At 44.5% G+C, this 17717-nt stretch overlaps 1 protein-coding gene across 7 annotated transcripts; it reads right to left on the reverse strand.

Moving 5' to 3' along the window:
* Positions 1–9912: 9912 nt before the first annotated feature.
* LOC120396111 (CD160 antigen-like) lies at positions 9913–15965 on the reverse strand. Of its 7 annotated transcripts, none has more exons than XR_005593000.1 (5): positions 15689–15894; positions 14192–14533; positions 12005–12150; positions 10757–11241; positions 9913–10548 (listed from the first exon to the last, which is right to left on the reverse strand). XR_005593000.1 is itself a non-coding variant. In XM_039521060.1 (5 exons), the coding sequence occupies exons 1-4, from the start codon at positions 15954–15956 to the stop codon at positions 12008–12010; spliced, it is 585 nt and encodes a 194-aa protein (XP_039376994.1). In that variant the 5' UTR covers positions 15957–15965; the 3' UTR covers positions 9913–11241; positions 12005–12007. The 7 variants fall into 7 exon arrangements, 6 of the variants coding, with proteins under 6 accessions (XP_039376994.1, XP_039377013.1, XP_039377001.1 ...); XM_039521060.1 differs by adding an exon at positions 15951–15965 and having other exon boundaries at positions 9913–11241; positions 15689–15782; XM_039521079.1 differs by having other exon boundaries at positions 9913–11241; positions 12005–12111; positions 14192–14291; positions 14418–14533.
* Positions 15966–17717: the final 1752 nt, after the last annotated feature.

Here is a 17717-nt window from a genome sequence, read left to right on the forward strand (position 1 = left end):
GTGGTCCATGGATAGATCCCTCTAAGGTGAGCGCCTGGGCGGCTGCACACAAGAAAATGAAGGGCCACCCACCTAATTAGTGGAGTCGTGCAGGTGCCCAGACCCTGGAGAAGATGTACATGTGAGGTGGTAGCTATGGTGGGAATAGGGGGTAGGTGGGAGGGGGCAGCTGGGTGAGAAGAAGGGATGGGGGAAATTTGGGACATGCAGTGCTGTGGCAGCCAAAGAGGCGACTTTCCCCAGCTCCAGGGCTGCAGCTGCCGGGGAAAGACGGCCCTCCTTCCCAGCGTCAGCTCTGTGGCTGCTGTGGTGGGGGGAAAAGGGCACAGCCATTGCATTAGAAAGGTAAGACTACTGATATTAAAATATGGGTTGTGTGCTTTTATTTGTAGAACAAAAAAACCTTAATTATTATTAAGGATTTTGTATATAGCACCTTTATCCAAAGCGCTTTACAATAGTTAGCTAACAGTACAAACAACATTTGGAAAGATCATTAAGTGGGCCGCCGAGAGCCTCAGCAATTTTCAAGTGGGCTGCAAAAAAAAAAGTTTGAGAACCACTGATCTAAAGTGTCTGACAGGCCTATGACATATCCTTTGATATGCCACAGTGCAGATCATGAGGACAGGGTAACACCTATCTACATGTAATCATGGCCTCACTCACCATTGCATTTTTCAAAACACCGCTCATCTCATACAGCATGTTCTCATCTTCTAAAACAAAGCAGCATCTCTTTCACAGAGCCAGACATTGTAAGGGCAGAGGGGACCATTATGGTCATCTATTAATAGAGCACCTCCATATAATCTTTATAACCCCTTAAAATGTAAGGTGGCCAGAGCAATGTTAACTCCCCCTTTTTTTCATGATGTGCATTTAACACATGTCATACAGTACAGAACAGCAGAGGTATCCAGAAGAATGAGACAAGGCCGCATTGCCTAAACATCCCACAAGTTTTCTATGCAGCCAGAGTCCTCGCACAGCAGTACCTGGATCTACCCTAGATCTGGTGTCAGGCAGCATGCCACCCACCGCAAGAACACTTTGTATCAATCCTCTTCCCCTCCTCTCCCCTCCCCCCAGTCTCTCTCAAACCTTCTCAAAGTAGCCCATTACAGTGTGCTATCACAGGGCTTGATTCAGCCCTGTGTAATGCTGGCTATCACCCTTGTGAAAGAGGAGACTTGCAGCTGCAATTGTACCCAGAGTTCTCTTGCTGCCAGAGACCCGCAGCCAGCCAACACTTTCCCAGGAATGTGAGGTGCTGGCCAAGGAAGGTGCTGATTCATCACATCCCCCAAGCAGCCTCCATCTCCTATAGAGACTGAGCAAAACAGAAGGGTGCCCTCCTCCTAGAATGTATCCTCCTGGGCCCTCACTAGTAAAAAATGTATTTCCCCACCATGCACGCACACACTTCTCAGACTCATAAGTGACTGTGCCATTTTTAAGCAAATTTTCCAAAAAAATTCACCTTCAGGCAGGCAGACAGTTACCAGCCAGCCTTGGGAAAAATTCAGCCAAAGAGCTGAGAATTTTGGAAAGTTATGAGTGACTTGAAAACGGGGAGTTATAATGGAAGAGTTTGGGTAACCTTAACTAGAACCAACGCTAGTGTTCCAGCGGTAGCACTTGTCTTTCCCTCCCCATTTTCATCTTCAGAAAGCATGTACCGGGTGTCACTCTGTGAATGCATTGATCACCAACATGAACAGGAAGGGACTTGGTGCCAAGCCCTGATGTACTCCAAGTCTTACTAGAAACTGTTCAGTTTCTCCCCTGGCCTTCTAACTGTGGTAACAGCACCCTCAGACATGTCCTGGACAAGTCTGAGATAGTCTTCAGGTATCTTTCATTCTCATACAGCACCAGATACTTCTCTCAGAACATGGTCCCATAAGCCTTCTCAAGATCAATGAATACTACGGGCAGGATTTTCTTCCTTTCTCTATAATTTTCCACAAGCAATCTTAGTGCAAAGATAGCATCCATTGTTGACTTGCCTGGCATGAATCCAAACTGATTGTCACTGAACTTCACTTCTCTTTGTAGTCTTTTATAAATAATTTTCTCCCAGATCTTCTTGTGTGGCTTGTGAGTTTAATGTCATGATAGCCACCACATGGCTCTGTGATGGAGTGCACCAGGCCTTTGAGGCCCCCTACTGGAAGTCCCACTACTCTGCTGCACCCCACCCCGTGAAACAGTTTGTGGTGATTAAAAGAGAGGCATTTTGGGAAGCAGTGAGATGTGGTCCTTCAGCAGCCAGAAGAGCTAGGGACCAGCAACAGCCAATCGAGACCCAGCAGGCCTCAAGGCTTGCTGTCTGCAGGTCAGTAACGGGATTAAAAAAGAACTAGATAAGTTCATGGAGGATAGGTCCATCAATGGCTATTAGCCAGGATGGGCAGGGGTGGTGTCCCTAGCCTCTGTTTGCCAGAAGCTGGGAATGGGTGACAGGGGATGGATCACTTGATGATTCCCTGTTCTGTTCATTCCCTCTGGGGCACCTGACATTGGCCACTGTCAGAAGCCAGAATACTGGGCTAGATGGACCTTTGGTCTGACCCAGTGTGGCTGCTCTTATGTTAGGAGCCAGAGGAATGAGGAGGGATGTTCCTAAGGCTGCATCCAGAGGAGCCAGGCCAGGACAGATTACTGGCCACAGTCAGTGGCAGGGTTTAAGAAGGAACCCTGCAGATTCAGTCCCAGTGAAAGAATTTAACCCAGAATGGATAAGAAACTATTTTGTTTGTAACTGGCCCTGAAGGGAAATAAATTGATTCTATTTGAGTTCCTTGTACCCCAGAAGTGGGTTTGGACTGTGTGACCCTGCTGGAGAGCCAAGTCACAGAAGACCCACAGAGGCAGGCTGATAGCCAGCAGTGTGTGCTGGTAGCCAAAGAGAATGGCAGCCACCACAAGAGGTAACTGCAACCCACCACAATCTCTTTTTCTCTTAAATATTAGTACTAATGTGCTCCTTCTCCAGGCATCTTCTGAGTCCTCAGGATGAAATTAAACAGTTGTGTCAACATCTTCACGCCTCCTTGTCTCAGGCACTTCCATACTTCTGCTCATATGTCAGACCCAAAGACTTCAGAAGAACATTGTCTGCTATAGTGATAGTCCATAGCAACCAGAAAAGAGAGAACTGAGGTCATATCTTCTGTGGGTGAACATGAGGCTCCCAGGGCATTTTTCATAAGACTTGGAGTACGCCCTAGTGTCCCTAGACAAAAATTTTCCTTTCCACCTGAGAGCCTCTGGCTACTGCCCTCCCACTCCATAGCTGGCTGCAATCCAGTGATGCTGTATGTACACTGTACAGTTTGTAAAGCACTTTGGGATCTTGTGGAATAAATGGTGCTGATACATTGTTACCAAGGGATAAGGAGGGAGTTGAGTTTATTCTGCTGGCTTTTCATTCTTGGCTTTTACAATGGATGTAACAAACAAGAAACCAACTCTGTGGGTGCTCCTGGGCTCAGGCACCCACTGAAAAAAAACCAGGAGATGTTCATTACCCATGAGTCACAGTCATAGGTGGCACGTGACTCTTGCATTTGAGGAGGCTGGGTGGGAGCACCAGAAGCTCCTTATAAGTGGGGGGTGGGGCACTGGCACCCAAACTATGCCCCACCCCCGATATACCCCCTGGCTCTGCTCCCACTCGGCCCCCTCCCCTGAGCCCCCCACCCGAGCCCCCCACCCACCCCTCTCTACCCCCTCTCCTGAGCCCTCCCACCCGCTAAGATAACATTGTAGACATATTCAATAAATAGAATATGAAAGAAGTATAAAAATATGCTGAAAATAACCTCTCCTCCCAAAAAACATGCACATCTCTTCAAAAGCACCCACTGACAAAAAACAAATAACCTGTGCAAGAACAATTGAAATACAAAATCTTTGCTGGAAACCCTCATCACCCCAGTAAAACTGAGCCAGAAATGCACAATGTCCAGTGTCAGAGAGAGAGCAACCACATCATTTAAGATATTTATAGTCATCAACACATTTGAAGAGCTGTTAGCCACATCTGCTTCTTCCAGCACTGCACATAGCTTTCTCTACAGTGATAGGCTTGCAATTTTAGGAACGTTTTCAGCAGCTGTGATGTTGCAAAGCTTGGTGCTTTGTGAGCAATTCACACCAATGGCTTCTGATTGTCTTGTCTCCCTGTCTGTAAAGTGTTAGCAGAACTTCTGGTAGCTGGCTGTGATGAGGGTTTTGAGATCACCCAGCAGATCGATGTGAGCTCCAGGGAAAGATAATCTCAGGATATAGCATTGCTTCATTCAGACCAGTGCTAACCAATGTGTGGGAGGGGGGCTTTACTAGCCCAGAGGAAAAAGAACGTTGGGAGTTGGGAGAAAGTTCCACAAGCTCAGGTCTGCCCTTCACTAACATGCCCTGGTGAGTGTGGGTAATGCAGAGGGGAAGCTCCTTGTGTCCTTCTTCACCCCACATGGGCTCCTAAATCAGGTGGCCACAGGAGCAGCTCACATTGACAGGGCTGCAGAATCAAGCACTCACCTAAGCTTCAACAACATGTGTCTAGACTCATGGAGTCACTAATGGAAACCCCCCCACCCCCAGCCCATAGTTTTCTGCTGCAATGGAGCTACAAAACAAGTGAAGGGGGATGGGTGGAATGGCCAAGAGGGATGGGCATATCAAGTGGGATTCCGCAGGGATCTGTTCTGGTTCTAGTCAATGTCTTCATAAATGAGTTGGATAATGGCCTAGAGAGTACGCAAAGTTTGTAGATGAAACCAAGCTAGGAGGAGTTACAAGTGCTTTGGAGGACAGGATTAGAATTAAAAAATAATCTGGACAAACTGGAGAAATGGTGTGAAATAAACAGAATGAAATTCAATAAGAAATGCAAAGGACTACACTTAGGAAGGAACGATCAACTGACAAATCCAAAATGGGAAATGACTGCCTAAGAAGGAGTAAAAAAGTAAAAAAGTAAAAAAGAATCTGGGGGTTATAGTGGATCACAAACTAAATGAGAGTCAACAAAGGTCATACTGTCACAAAAAAGTGACCACATCCCAGAACACTGTTAACAGGAGTGTTGTAAGACAGACACAAGTAGTAATTCTCCCACTATACTCAGCACTGATAAGGCTACAGTGGGAGCACTGTTTCCAGTTCTGGGTGCCATACTTCAGGAAAGATGTGGACAAACTGAAAACCGTCCAGAGGAGAGAGTGAAAAAAAATTGGTTTGTTTAGTATGGAGTAGAAAAAATTGAGAGGGGACATGATAACTCTTCACGTACATAAGAGGTTGTTAAAAAGAGGGTGATGAATTGTTCTTTCTGTCCACTGAGCACAGAACAAGAAGAAATGGGCTTAAATTGCAGCAAGGGAGGTTTAGGTTGGACATTAGGAAAAACTTCCTAGCGGTAAGGGTGGTTAAGCACTGGAACAAATTACCTAGGGAGCTTGTGGAATCTCCGTCATTGGAGATTTTTAAGAACAGGTTAGACAAACAACTATCAGGGATGGTCTGCATAATACTTGGTCTTGCCTCAGTGCAGGGGACTGGACTAGTTGACCTATTGATTTCACACCAGTTCTACATTTCTATGAGTCTGTGAAAAGCAGAGACAGGGTCAGAGAAAAGAAGAGAAACAAAGGTAAAAAGAACAAGAAATGATAGGCAGAAAAGAACAGAGAGCAAATGCACAGGGAAGAAGCTGGCAGTAACTGGGCTGGGTAACTGGAGCAGAGCTAGAACTGAGGATATCCATCTGCCAAAGCATCATAAGGGGAGACTCCACAAGCAAAAGGTTAGGAACCATCAATTTAAACTGAAAGCTCTTTTTATTTACTTATACAGCATCCAAAGTGCGCATTAGGAAAATAATAATGGATCACTGGCATCTAGACCCCAAATAGTAAGGACTCCTGCACCCCATAAGAAACAGCTGCAGCAGGCAGGGAGTGGTAGGTAAGCAGCAGTAAGTGCTTTGCCTCACAGATGACTGCTGTTGCCTATCACCTGCTGCTAGGATACCAGAATTTAGCACCAGTCAGGGAAGAAGGAGAGGCATGGACTGCATGACTCCTTCCCTGTTCTGATCCACTCATATCAGGTCACTTTCTCCCCTCCTCATCCTATCCCCCATGAGAAGAGCTTTCAGCCCATGGTTGCTGGCTAGCTGTCTTCCACAGATAGCAGGGACAGGAAAGGCACCATGAATGCAGTTCCCTTCCCTGGTCCTTCATGTTCTATCAGTATCCCATCATGCCATGCAAGTGACCCGAGGGAGAGGCAACAGCAAAGAGCAACCCTAGCGTTCACAGTGCCCCAACCGAGCGGGCTTGCTGAATGCAGCGTTGGCTACCTTGATGAAGTGAGGGCAGAGGGCGAGTGCAACAGCTACCTGAGCAACACAGAAGGGAGAGGATTGATTCCCCCAGCTTCTGAGACAAGGGCAAGACTTCTGATGGCAAACAGTAAGTGTAAATGTGTTCCCTGTGGTGGTGGCTGACCAGAGATGAGAGCAATTAGGCCGGTACCAGTTGGCCCCAGAAAGCAGAACACAGAGCATAGCCTAAGGTGGGCCACGTGGGTGGGAGGGAGGCAGTCTGTATAGCAGAGGAGGACAAGTCTGTCTGGAAGCAGGAGGGCAACATGTGCAGCTAAGCTTTGCAGGGGGAGGGGAGCAGAGCAGAGCAAGTTTGGGGGATGCTCTGAGTGGATCCTGCAATTTTGGTTCTGCTACGTAGTCAGCTTTAATCCACCATTGCCCTCCACTTCAGAGACTACAGCTCTGTGCTTCAGAGGCAGATCAGCAAGTCTCTTTAAGGGGACCCCTGCCTCTTGGAGATAAGTTATGCTGGAGACTAACTGAGAAACACCAGGAGCCAGCTGCAGTGTAAGGCTGACCAGTGTACGGTGGGCAGCATCACACTCCAGTTGATGTACATATAATTCCCCTGGGCCTGCACTAGCTATACCAAGATACCCACACTATCTTCCTTACACTTGGGGCTATGGATCCAGTGAACAGACCTTCATTTGATGGCAGGCCAACTCCCCCATCACGCAAGAGCATTAGATTGAAAAAAGGAGCTGTATTTCATGTATGTGTACACCTCGGTATGTGGGCATCATGAGTCAGATTGGTTGGTATTGTGAGAACTTTTCTGTGAAGATCCCAGAACTCTATAGGAGAAGCCTTAAAATGTACTATCAAGCCCAGAATGGCCAAGAGGCACCTGCTCTAGTGCACAAAGCCTAGAAAACAAAACATTGTGGTTGTAGCAGGACTGCTGCTTACTGAGCCTCCATTCTGGCCAGGGGTGTCTCTGCTGGCTCCCCTCCTTTGTTTTCCCTCTGTTCAGGGCTCTCTCTAGTTAACAGTACCCTGCATGGGGCTAGTTTAATACCACAACCAGTTTACAACAATCCACAGCCCCAAACTAAAATCCAATCTAGCAACACAAAGAAAAGTCCATATTTGCTCTGGGCTGTTCTCTCAGCTCCAGGGCCCGTCTTCCATCCTGGTCCAATCTCTCAGCCAGTCCTCCCTCACTGGGGCTCTGATATCCAGTCCCAAAGACAGGCAGGGTTTTCTGCCCCTCAGAAGCCTGCTGCTCACTTGGGTAACCCTCCAAACTCTCTGCTATCATGATGCTACCAGAATTCTTTTTTCTCACTGAGCTTTCTCCTTTTGCTGCAGCCACCTCTGCACTTCATGGGGAATTGCTTGATTCCCCTCAGGTGGGGCTCATTCTGTAATCAGGTCTGACTCAGCCCCAGGCTCTCCAGCCCAAGGACAAGCCACCCTGCTACAGTAGAGCAGAGACCAGTGCTAGGGCCCTCCAGAATAACCTGTTGAGGTGTGGATGCTTGTATATGATGAATTAAAATGAGCTCTTGGGGATTTTTGAACAGTTGCCTCTTTATCAAATGTCTGAACTGTGTGTGATTGTTACACTGTGTATTGTTACGGCTCGCTTCTGAGGAGACACTGCTGTATGTTGCTGCAACTGCTGAACAGCCAAAAAGACATAAATTTGGATCACTGGGAATTATTAGCAGAACTTTTGAACTATGCTTGCTTCTGGCAAGCCACTTTTAATAACACAGTTACCTACATTATAGCTCTGTTTAAATTGTGCTGTAACTTTAAATGATGGCGCCTTCTCTGATCTCTGCATGGGGGAGTCACTGAGGTTTAACAAAGGTCTCCCAACTGTTTTGAAACTCTCACCCATAATCTCTGGGCTCATGATCCTAATGCTTATCAGTTTACTCAACTAAGAGACAGAGTGGGGTCACTAACCAAAACCCTGTGTCCCCCAGCCAGTTCTGTCTAGAAATTCTCCAGCAGAATTAGGTACTATCGGTGTGAGGTAGCTTGGCCAACAGTACCGCTGGTCAGAAAAATGGATTCTTTTTCACTGAAAATTTCAACTTTTCAGCCAAAAGTGAGTGTGTGTGTAGCTGGGGGGAGATAGTGTTTGTCTTGCTTTTAAATAAGTTGAAATTTTCCACTGAAAATTTCATTCATTCAAAAGTTCAGTTTTCTATTGAAAAACTGTTTTGATGGAAAAATTTTGACCAGCAGTAGCCAACAGTCCAAATGTGTCCCCCTGCCACCATCCTGGAAATATAGCAATATCTTAACTGCCCCTCACCCAAAACTGCCATTTTCTCTGTGCTCAGATGATCTCAAAGTCAGAGCTCCTACTGGTACAGTCTCCTGGACCCTCACAGTGCTCTGTGCAGCACCACTGATCTGAGGAGTACTTGCTGCTGGTTGGCAGAGGCTGAGGAAAGGGAATGATACTGTGATCTCCTTGGGGCAGAGATGAAAGAAGACTGTGTTGGGGTGACATGTCACCTTAACTCTTGGTTTGCCAACGGTTGAGCTTTGGGACTCAAACTCTCCCATGCTAGAAGGGCACTGGGAGCACAGGGCTACAGAGAGTCTACAGCCTTAACTGCATGTTACAGGTTTTTTGCATGTAAATATCTAGACCTATCTGGGACCCCACTTTTTGTCAGTATTGGCCATATAAATAACGTGTAGCTATTCCATAGAAACAGGAGTCACACTGAGTGTAGCTTAACTGAGGAATATGTTCTGTTTCTTCCAAGCCATCCTGGAAACATACACTCAACTCTTTCTCCCAGTACAGAAGTACTGCATGGTCTCTTATTAGCTATGGCCCTGCTGTGATCAAGGGTTGTACATTTTACTGAATGGATTATATATAGCCTGGGGGTTTTAGGTTGCAACAACTTGTCTTGTAGCTGCTGTATATGAAAAGGCTTATTCCTTGTCTGTTGTATAGAATATAGAAACTCAAGAGAGTTCAAAGAGATTTTAGCTTCTCAAGTAAAGTGTCTCTGTGGGTAGAATCCTTACTTTCTCATCCAATGCCTGGCAAAGTTTAAAATATGAGAATTCTCCTTAGTCTCTTTATTTAATTGCTACTTATCTATTCACCACTAGATGGAAGTATAGCTGCACCACACTACAGAAATAGAATCGTGTTCATGTGTGTAACTGTACAGAGGGCTGTCTCCTGAATAACAGTCCTAAAAACACCTCGGCGGAGCCTGAGTCATTTTAGTGGAACCCAAACCACAGCATCACAGAGTATTCTTCCTACCCAACATGCCTGATGAAATGCACGTGCTGTATGCTGCCTCTGCAAAGTGAGGATGCCCTTTGAGCACCAGCTTCTATCAGCCATAAACAAACACTTTATTATTTCAACAACTCAGATGGAGCATTTAATGTCAGGTTAACATTGGTTCCTTGTGACAAAAGGAATCACAGAGTATACATAAAAAGAAGCACATCCCTTCAGAGCTGATAAATAACTAGGATAATTCTCAATGATAAATAGGGAGATAGACATCATATGACTTATATATTTTATTCATTTATAGGATAATTCTCTGCCTTTACATTCCATGCAGCACACACAACTATTACAACATGGCATAGGTCAGAAATGCTTATCAAATACCCACATCAGGGCAGCTACTCATGGACTTTGAAACAAAGATACCAAGAGGCATCATGCTCACGAGTGTGCCAACAGATATAAACACCACGGTTTCCCACATAGATTTGGTAGCAAACATTGTGTCTAAAAGGAGCTCTCTATTCCGCCTAAAAGCAGATTTATAGAATTATGTCTGCAAAAAAGCCATCTGTTTTTAAAAGCATACAGTCAAGATAAAATACTGCATTTAAAAATCCTACAATTATTAAAACTGAAGAATTTAAAAAAAATAATTTGCACATTTATGGTCTCTTTTTGTAGAACATTCTATTTAATCTTTAGTCTTTAAATCTTTAGTCATTTTCATTTTCAAGTTCTCATGCACTATTCCCACTGCTGCTGAGCTTAGGGTTACAGTTATTATTTAGCTATTTCCGGTAATACTCACAGTGTGCTAGTTTTTCAAACAGAGAAGGAGGTGTGATCCCTGCTCTGAGAAGCCCACATGTACACACGGGGGATGTTCAATTGCTCCCCAAAGAAGTTGTAACTGAAATTTAAAAAGACTTATATTGTTCCCTCTCCCTACACACATACACACACAATTTTGGGCCTAAACTAACAAACAATTATCTAGGAGCTAATCCCTAGAGGGCCTCTCTTTCCAATTCCCCAAACTGACCTACACTATAAATCCAATTGGAATCCATCCTAAAGCTATAAAAGCTGCAAAACCCTGTTTACAGAATTCTACCCACCATTGCTTGGGATTAAATAAGAGCTTCCAGCATCCTTAAAGCACCCCAGATTGAGTAGGTGGTAGAACAGAACATGGTAGAAGACAATGCAGATGACAGAATGGCCACAGAAGAGCAGCACTGTGGAATCTTTCTTTAAAGAGGGAGTGTAGCAGGTTGAGGCAATGAGTGCTAGAAGATCTCTCTGGATAGGTACAGAAAAAAAGACATGGAAAGAAATCCCTTCCTGCCCTTTAAATGCTCTACACTGAGAAATCCATCCTCAGTTATAGTAGAGACAAAACACACAAGACTGACATCAGAGACTACAGAATTTCGCTGATGAGTGTGAGAGTCCCGCTGTCTGACGAGGGGTGTTGACAGGTTAACCAGTAGCGTAGGAAACAATAAATAATCCTGCAGAGCTGGCGTCCAGGTGCTCACACATTAAACCACTGAAAATCCTTCTTCGGGAACAGTGTTCCATGAAACGCTGAAGTGCAGTCCTGTGCAATACAATGAATTTGCTATTACAACTTTATAGAAGTTTAGTCTGTTAACTTTTACTCTGCCGTTTAGAGGAATCTTCCCAAGCACCAGAAACCGTATCTTCATCACATGTGCCCTAAAAATAAAAACTAGCTGCCCATTAAAGAGTCAAGTGCTATGTCCACATTAACGAAGCATAAGCTTGTCCAAATACAGACCAGCGTAAGTCCCCAAAAGCCAGAGTTCATGCTGAAGGATCATCATGGCCCTAAGATGGCCATCTCGTTTTTAAATCAACTAAATGGGTTCACACTCAATATTTGTTTGCACAATGGCTCAGGTCACATTACCACATATCAGGGCTGCCTGCAAATCCCCAGGGGCTCATGACCACATATAACAGGCAGCACTTAGAGCCCATAAGCCAAATCAGCTCTGAAGCCACACGGCCTGCATCATACAAGAAGTCAGAAAACCACAGATGTCACTCTTACTGCCTGCAGGAGACCAAGCTTGGAGCAGTGGCACCTTGTGCCAACCCCATGAAAGCACAGGCATTCCTACTAGCGGGGTTCACTCTGCCTTCCTGGATAGGGACTCTAGTCCTTTAACCTCTATGGTATGGCAGTGATGGGAGATGAAGCATTCTACAAAACAGCAGTTTTCTCAAGAAAAAGGAAAACAGGGTCATTCTGAAAATCTGTGTGGCTCTACTATAATCTTAGAGGATGGCAGATCACAGGATCTCTCTCCAGAGAGAATGTATACATCTCTTCCTACCGTTTAGGAAAGGGTCAGCCAGAGTATCATGATCAGTGCCCATGTCTTTTCCAGCCAGAAATCCATCCTTGGAGTTTTGCTGCCTTGGGAGATAGCCTCTGGACTCCCTGTGGTGTTCAAAGAACTCACAAGGTTTAATTCTTCTGCTACAAGCATGAACAAAGTGCAGGTAAGTAAAAACACTTGGCGGAACTGTCTCACTGTAAACTCAAACCACAGTGACTTTCTTAAGCCACAGAGAAGGCAGCTAAAGAAAAAAATGAAAGGTGAGTTGAAACATTTTAGAGAAAGCTCCAGGCAGCATGAAGGGGAAACACGGTGAATGAGAATATAATTTTGATGCATTGTTAACAATTAGGCTGGGTGAATAGCTTGGAAAGAACATGAACCTGCTCCTCCCAGTCAGAGTAGCACAGATGGGACTCTGGCAGGCTCCAACTTAACACTACGCTGGGGTGTTACGATGCTGCACTGAATTGTGAAGATGATACATAAGAACTGGTGAGGTGACTCCAGTGTGATGGAGTTCAGGTTTGGTCACCGCGTTTAGCAACTGTGGCCCACAGCTCACTCATGATGTGTACGGGTGGGGGCTAGGGGATGGGGAGAGCAAAAGCAAAAGCAAGTGTAAAATAATAGTGTGGTTGCAAGGCAAATCCTTTCTTTGTGTAAGTGAAAAGAAGTGTTGCCAACTGATGATGGCAGGTCTGGGGAGCTGGAATCAGAATCTGGAACACAGAAGGAAAGGAGAGTGATGCTCAAGTGAAAAGAGAGAGTCATTTAGAGGCAGAATAGCATGTTAGTTTATATTTGTGGACAAGGCGGTGGAACAGAGAATGTCTGGACTAGGGGCAATAGCTTTGGCACTGCCAAAATGCACAGCAAGTGACCAAGCATGGGCATAATGTCAAACACACACATGCTCCATATCTGTCTAGCCCTCCTCCCTCAAGCTGAAGCATAAGAGTCCACACACGGTATTGCCTGTACTCAAGGGTGTATCCCACTGGCTACTGCCCATGGTATGAATGATTCCTCCAGGCCTGTGCTTCTGCATGCTCGCCTTTCTCTGACTTCTCTGCTGGCTTATTAGCTGGGCAAACCTGCCCTGAACTTCTGGAGAATTTCCCAAACAGCATTTGCTCAACAGCTGGGTTTTCAGCCACTCTCCTCTGTCTGGCTCAGGAGCACTCTGTATCCAGCACAGGGATGTATCGATCACCCAGTTCTGTGTTAGGAGTGACTTTACCCCTAGGAGATACTGGCAGGGACTTGGGAAGGTTCAGGGGAAGGGATGATCCTTTCCTTTGGAGCACTGAGCAGGGGTCATTTGGTAGCTCAGATAAGAACAGACTGCATGATCAACCAAGATGATTCAGGGGGGAGGTAGCAGGGACCCTGGTGTTTCTCAGCCCTTCCTGTCCTTTCTCTATGCAACATTTTTTGCTTATTCATGTGAAACGGAAAAATATTTCAGCTCTGTGAGAAGTAGCTCAGCAGTGCTGGCCCTGACCTTGTGAGCCCCATCTCTGTAAACACCGACCCTCACAAAAATCTACATTCACCTCAAGGCACCTGTGGGCGATCCTCACCCACAACACTAATGATTCCATGCTCATATACACCCATTCATCAATTTAAAGCATTTCTTTGCCATGTGTTAATTTGTCAGGTTCTGTGGTTAAAAATAGGAGCAAGTACTAGGTGAGCCAGTGTGGGAGCGAACTTTGCCTCTGAGTTACAGACTGGCAGCACCTCACTCTAACACTCTTCTCATCATGCCCTTGTTCTCCCACTATAATTACCTACAAGAACTGCTTTGGTACCCAGAATGTAAAGCATGCTGGAGACTGCTCCCACCCCTAGTAGATGAAGCGGGGCCACCAGCCAATCTGAAATTCAAGAATGCCTCAATTATCACATTCCTGTCCCACATCCAGAGAGCCAAACTGGAGAGACAATTAAAAAGCCTTCAACTGATTCCAAGTGTCACAATATGACAATGCTATATCATGAGGTGACATTAGTGTGTGATATCATGGCATCAGGATGAGATGATGCAATTCATTGACTTTGTTTTTTTTAATCATACAAAGACAAATGTAAAGGACAAGAATGTGTTGCATTTGCCCCTCTCGCCTCTAGCACCTCCCTGCCCAAACAAACCTTAAAGCTACCACTGCTTACCTGTTACTTTCACTCGGATATAGTGACCGACAGCAGTCTGGTTATTTGCACTGGCTCTGCACTGGTAACTACCGCTGTCTGAACGGCTGATATTATGAATCTGCAGAAGCAGAGACAAGCTGACCCTTGCTTGGGGATTTAAGCTCTCTGTTGATAGCAAGCGTTCCAGCTCTTTGCCAACTCTAGCACAGCTGCTCTGATTTTCCACCCGTTTACACCAGTATACCTTCAGATCTGAAGACTGTTTCTGTTCATGCCACACTGTGCAATTCAAGGTGAGGGGATCTCCTTCTTTAAGAATAAGGCTGGCTGATGGGTAAATGATTTCAAGCATGTCACATCCTGGGGAGCAAAAGAGCAGACCCATTAACTGGAGAGGCTATTGTATGAGCATTAACCTGCCTACTATCTTTCAGGTCACTTGTAAACTCTTGGGGCAGAGATTGTCTCATACTCTGCATGTACAGTGCTTAGCACAAGGAGGCCCTGACCTCGGTTAATGGCTCCAGGTGCTGTTGTAATACAAATAATTAATAATTTGGCTTTTCCCATAACCTCAGCGTTTCTTGGCAGCCCTTCTGCGGAACTGTGTGAGGAGGGATATCACAGTATCCCCCACCTATCTTCTACAAGGTCTAGGGCATGCAGGTTGGCCAAATATTTTCTGCCAAGGAGAGCATCAACAGAAAATCGGGTTTGATAAATGTCAGCTTTTCTCAAAAAAAGTTTACTTTCATTAGAAAACCTAAAAGCCCAACATTTTCAGTAGTTTGACTGAAAACTTTTGTTTGTTTGTTTGTTTTCAAAAGAACAATCACAATGTTTCACGGGAAAATTAAACCTTTTTCTAGCCAGCTCTAGATATTCCTCCTTCTGAGGTCAGAGTTCAGCTTCTCTCTCAGGCTATGTCCACACTGCAAGTGAAAGGTGTGATTGTAGAATGGATAGGCAAACCCACCTTAGCTTTAATCTAGCCAGCATGGGTAACAATAGCAGTGTAGGTGTGGGGACAGCTTCAGCAGAGGGTAGCAACCCAGGGTCCCTGGAGGGCTTATACTCTCCTTGCTGGCTAGTGCTTAAGCCTGTGCCCCCCATGCCTACACTGCTATCGTTACCCGTGCTAGCTAGATTAAACCTAGCATGGGTATAGAGCTACAATCACACCTTTCACTTGCTGTGGACACACACCCTCAGTCACTGTGCCAGTGAGCTAAATTTACCAATGGAGAAGAAATGAGGAGACAGACATGATTCAGAGTCTGTCTAGGAAGGGTATTGAGATACACTCCTCCTTTCCCATTCCCCAGACAGCTTCTCTCTTCAGTATAGAAAACTAACTTCTAGATTGGGCTTGAAAAATGACGGCAACATGCTACATCTTGCCTGGCTTGGTCTCACCTGTAGAGCCCTAGCGGATACAAAATTTGTATCCACATCCAAGCCACGATCTGCAAACATGGTCCATGGATAACCCCAGATTTGCAGAGCTCTTCTTACCTGCAGCTTTTATTCCGAATGCTGCCCACAGGAGAGCCACAATAAGGCTGCTTCTTCCACGCCCAATCAGCCAACCCCTGATCCTCATCATTTTCTGGAATACCATCAGATTGAAATCTCAGACAATTATCAGCAGACCCCTATCCTCTCACAGCAAAAAAAGAGCATTAGAAGCCTCTTCTTCCTCTTACAAGCTGCCAGGAAAGTACAAGCCTCCCGACACTAGTTACATGCTCACTGGTTAAAGCACACTGCCACTTACCCTCATTTGAACAGACACCACAGTGCAGAAATCTTCTTAAAGAGACAGAAGACCATTAACACTCACACATGCATGCAGAAAATCACATCTCCCTGGAATGGAGCAAAATAATCATCACTCTAATTTGAGTGCTTTTAATGACATTTAAGAAATTCTCAAGTATTCAACCATATTCTCTATAGCTTCTCTTCCTTTTCAGCATGGCTTGGTACCAGCCATTTTATCAAATTACTTGTATAGCTTGTTGAAAAGGAGCTGTGAACCCCCAGCAAAATGTCTTTAGAAATAAAAAAATCCCAGTTTACTCCATCCCATTCATTATCATTTAGCAGAGAAGGCAGACTTCCTTTTTCCACACTTATGAACTTGAACATCCTGGGTATGAAATTTTGACTTAAGTGCTATTGTTTTCATATTCTGGGGGCTTCAGGGAGTGAGGGAGGAAGAAAGAGAACTAAAAATTATTAGGGCTGTCAAGCGATTAAAAAAATTAATTGCTATTAATTGCATGATTAATCGCACTTTTAAACAATAATAGAACACAATTTATTTAAATATTTTGGATGTTTTCTACATTTTCAAATATACTGATTTCAATTACAACACAGAATACAAAGTGTATAGTGCTCACTTTATATTTATTTTTTATTACAAGTATTTGCACTATAAAAAAACAAAAGAAATAGTATTTTTCAATTCACCTAATACAAGTGAATCTCTTTATCATAAAAGTTGAACCTACAATTGTAGAATTATGTACAAAAAATAACTGCATTAAAAAATAAACAATGTAAAATTTTAGAGCCTGCAAGTCCACTCAGTCCTACTTCCTGTTCAGCCAATCGCTAAAACAAGTTTGTTTACATTTGCAGGAGAAAATGCTGCCCACTTCTTACTTACAATGTCACCTTAAAGTGAGAACAGGTGTTGGCATGACACTGTTGTAGCCGGTGTCACAAGATATTTACGTGCCAGGTGCGCTAAAGATTCATATGTCCCTTCATATTTCAACCATCATTCCAGAGGACACGCATCCATGCTCATGACGGGTTCTGATCAATAACAATCCAAAGTAATGCAGACTGACATATGTTCATTTTCATCATCTGAGTCAGAGCCACAAGCAGAAGGTTGATTTTTTTTGGTGGTTCGGGTTCTGTAGTTTCTGCATCAGAGTGTTGCTCTTTTAAGACTTCTGAAAGCATGCTCCACACCTCGTCCCTCTCAGATTTTGGACAGCACTTCAGATTCTTAAACCTTGTGTTGGTTAGAAATCTCACATTGATTCCTTCTTTGTGTTTTGTGAAATCTACAGTGAAAGTGTTCTTAAAATGAACTAGATGTGCTGCGTCATCATCCAAGACTGCTATAACACGAAATGTATAGCAGAATGCAGGTAAAACAGAGTAGGGGACATACAATTCTCCCCCCCAATGAGTTCAGTCACAAATTTAATTAATGCATTATTTTTTTAACGATCATCATCAGCATAGAAGCATGTCCTCTGGAATGGTGGCTGAAGCATGAAGCGGCATACGATTGTTTAGTGTATCTGGCCCATAAATTCCTTGCAATGCCAGCTACAAAAGTGCCATGCAAATGCCTCTTCTCACTTTCTGGTGACATTGTAAATAAGAAGAGGGCAGCATTATCTCCTGTAAATGTAAACAAACTTGTTTGTCTTAGCGATTGACTGAACAAGAAGTAGGACTGAGTGGACTTGTAAAACTTCAGAGCCTACATTATTTTGTTTTTGAGTGCAGTTAT

The sequence above is a fragment of the Mauremys reevesii genome, linkage group 1 (assembly GCF_016161935.1).
Source record: "Mauremys reevesii isolate NIE-2019 linkage group 1, ASM1616193v1, whole genome shotgun sequence".
Taxonomy (NCBI): domain Eukaryota; kingdom Metazoa; phylum Chordata; order Testudines; family Geoemydidae; genus Mauremys; species Mauremys reevesii.

Bases quoted from the DNA above. Each gene is read 5' to 3' on its own strand.
- LOC120396111 (XM_039521040.1), bottom strand. From the start codon at position 15,794: ATGGTATTCCAGAAAATGATGAGGATCAGGGGTTGGCTGATTGGGCGT. The intron at 14,534-15,688 runs GTAAGAAGAGCT...TTTGCTCCCCAG, and splicing joins ATTCGGAATAAAAGCTGCAG to GATGTGACATGCTTGAAATC. The intron at 12,151-14,191 runs GTAAGCAGTGGT...TCATGCTTGTAG, and splicing joins TATCCGAGTGAAAGTAACAG to CAGAAGAATTAAACCTTGTG.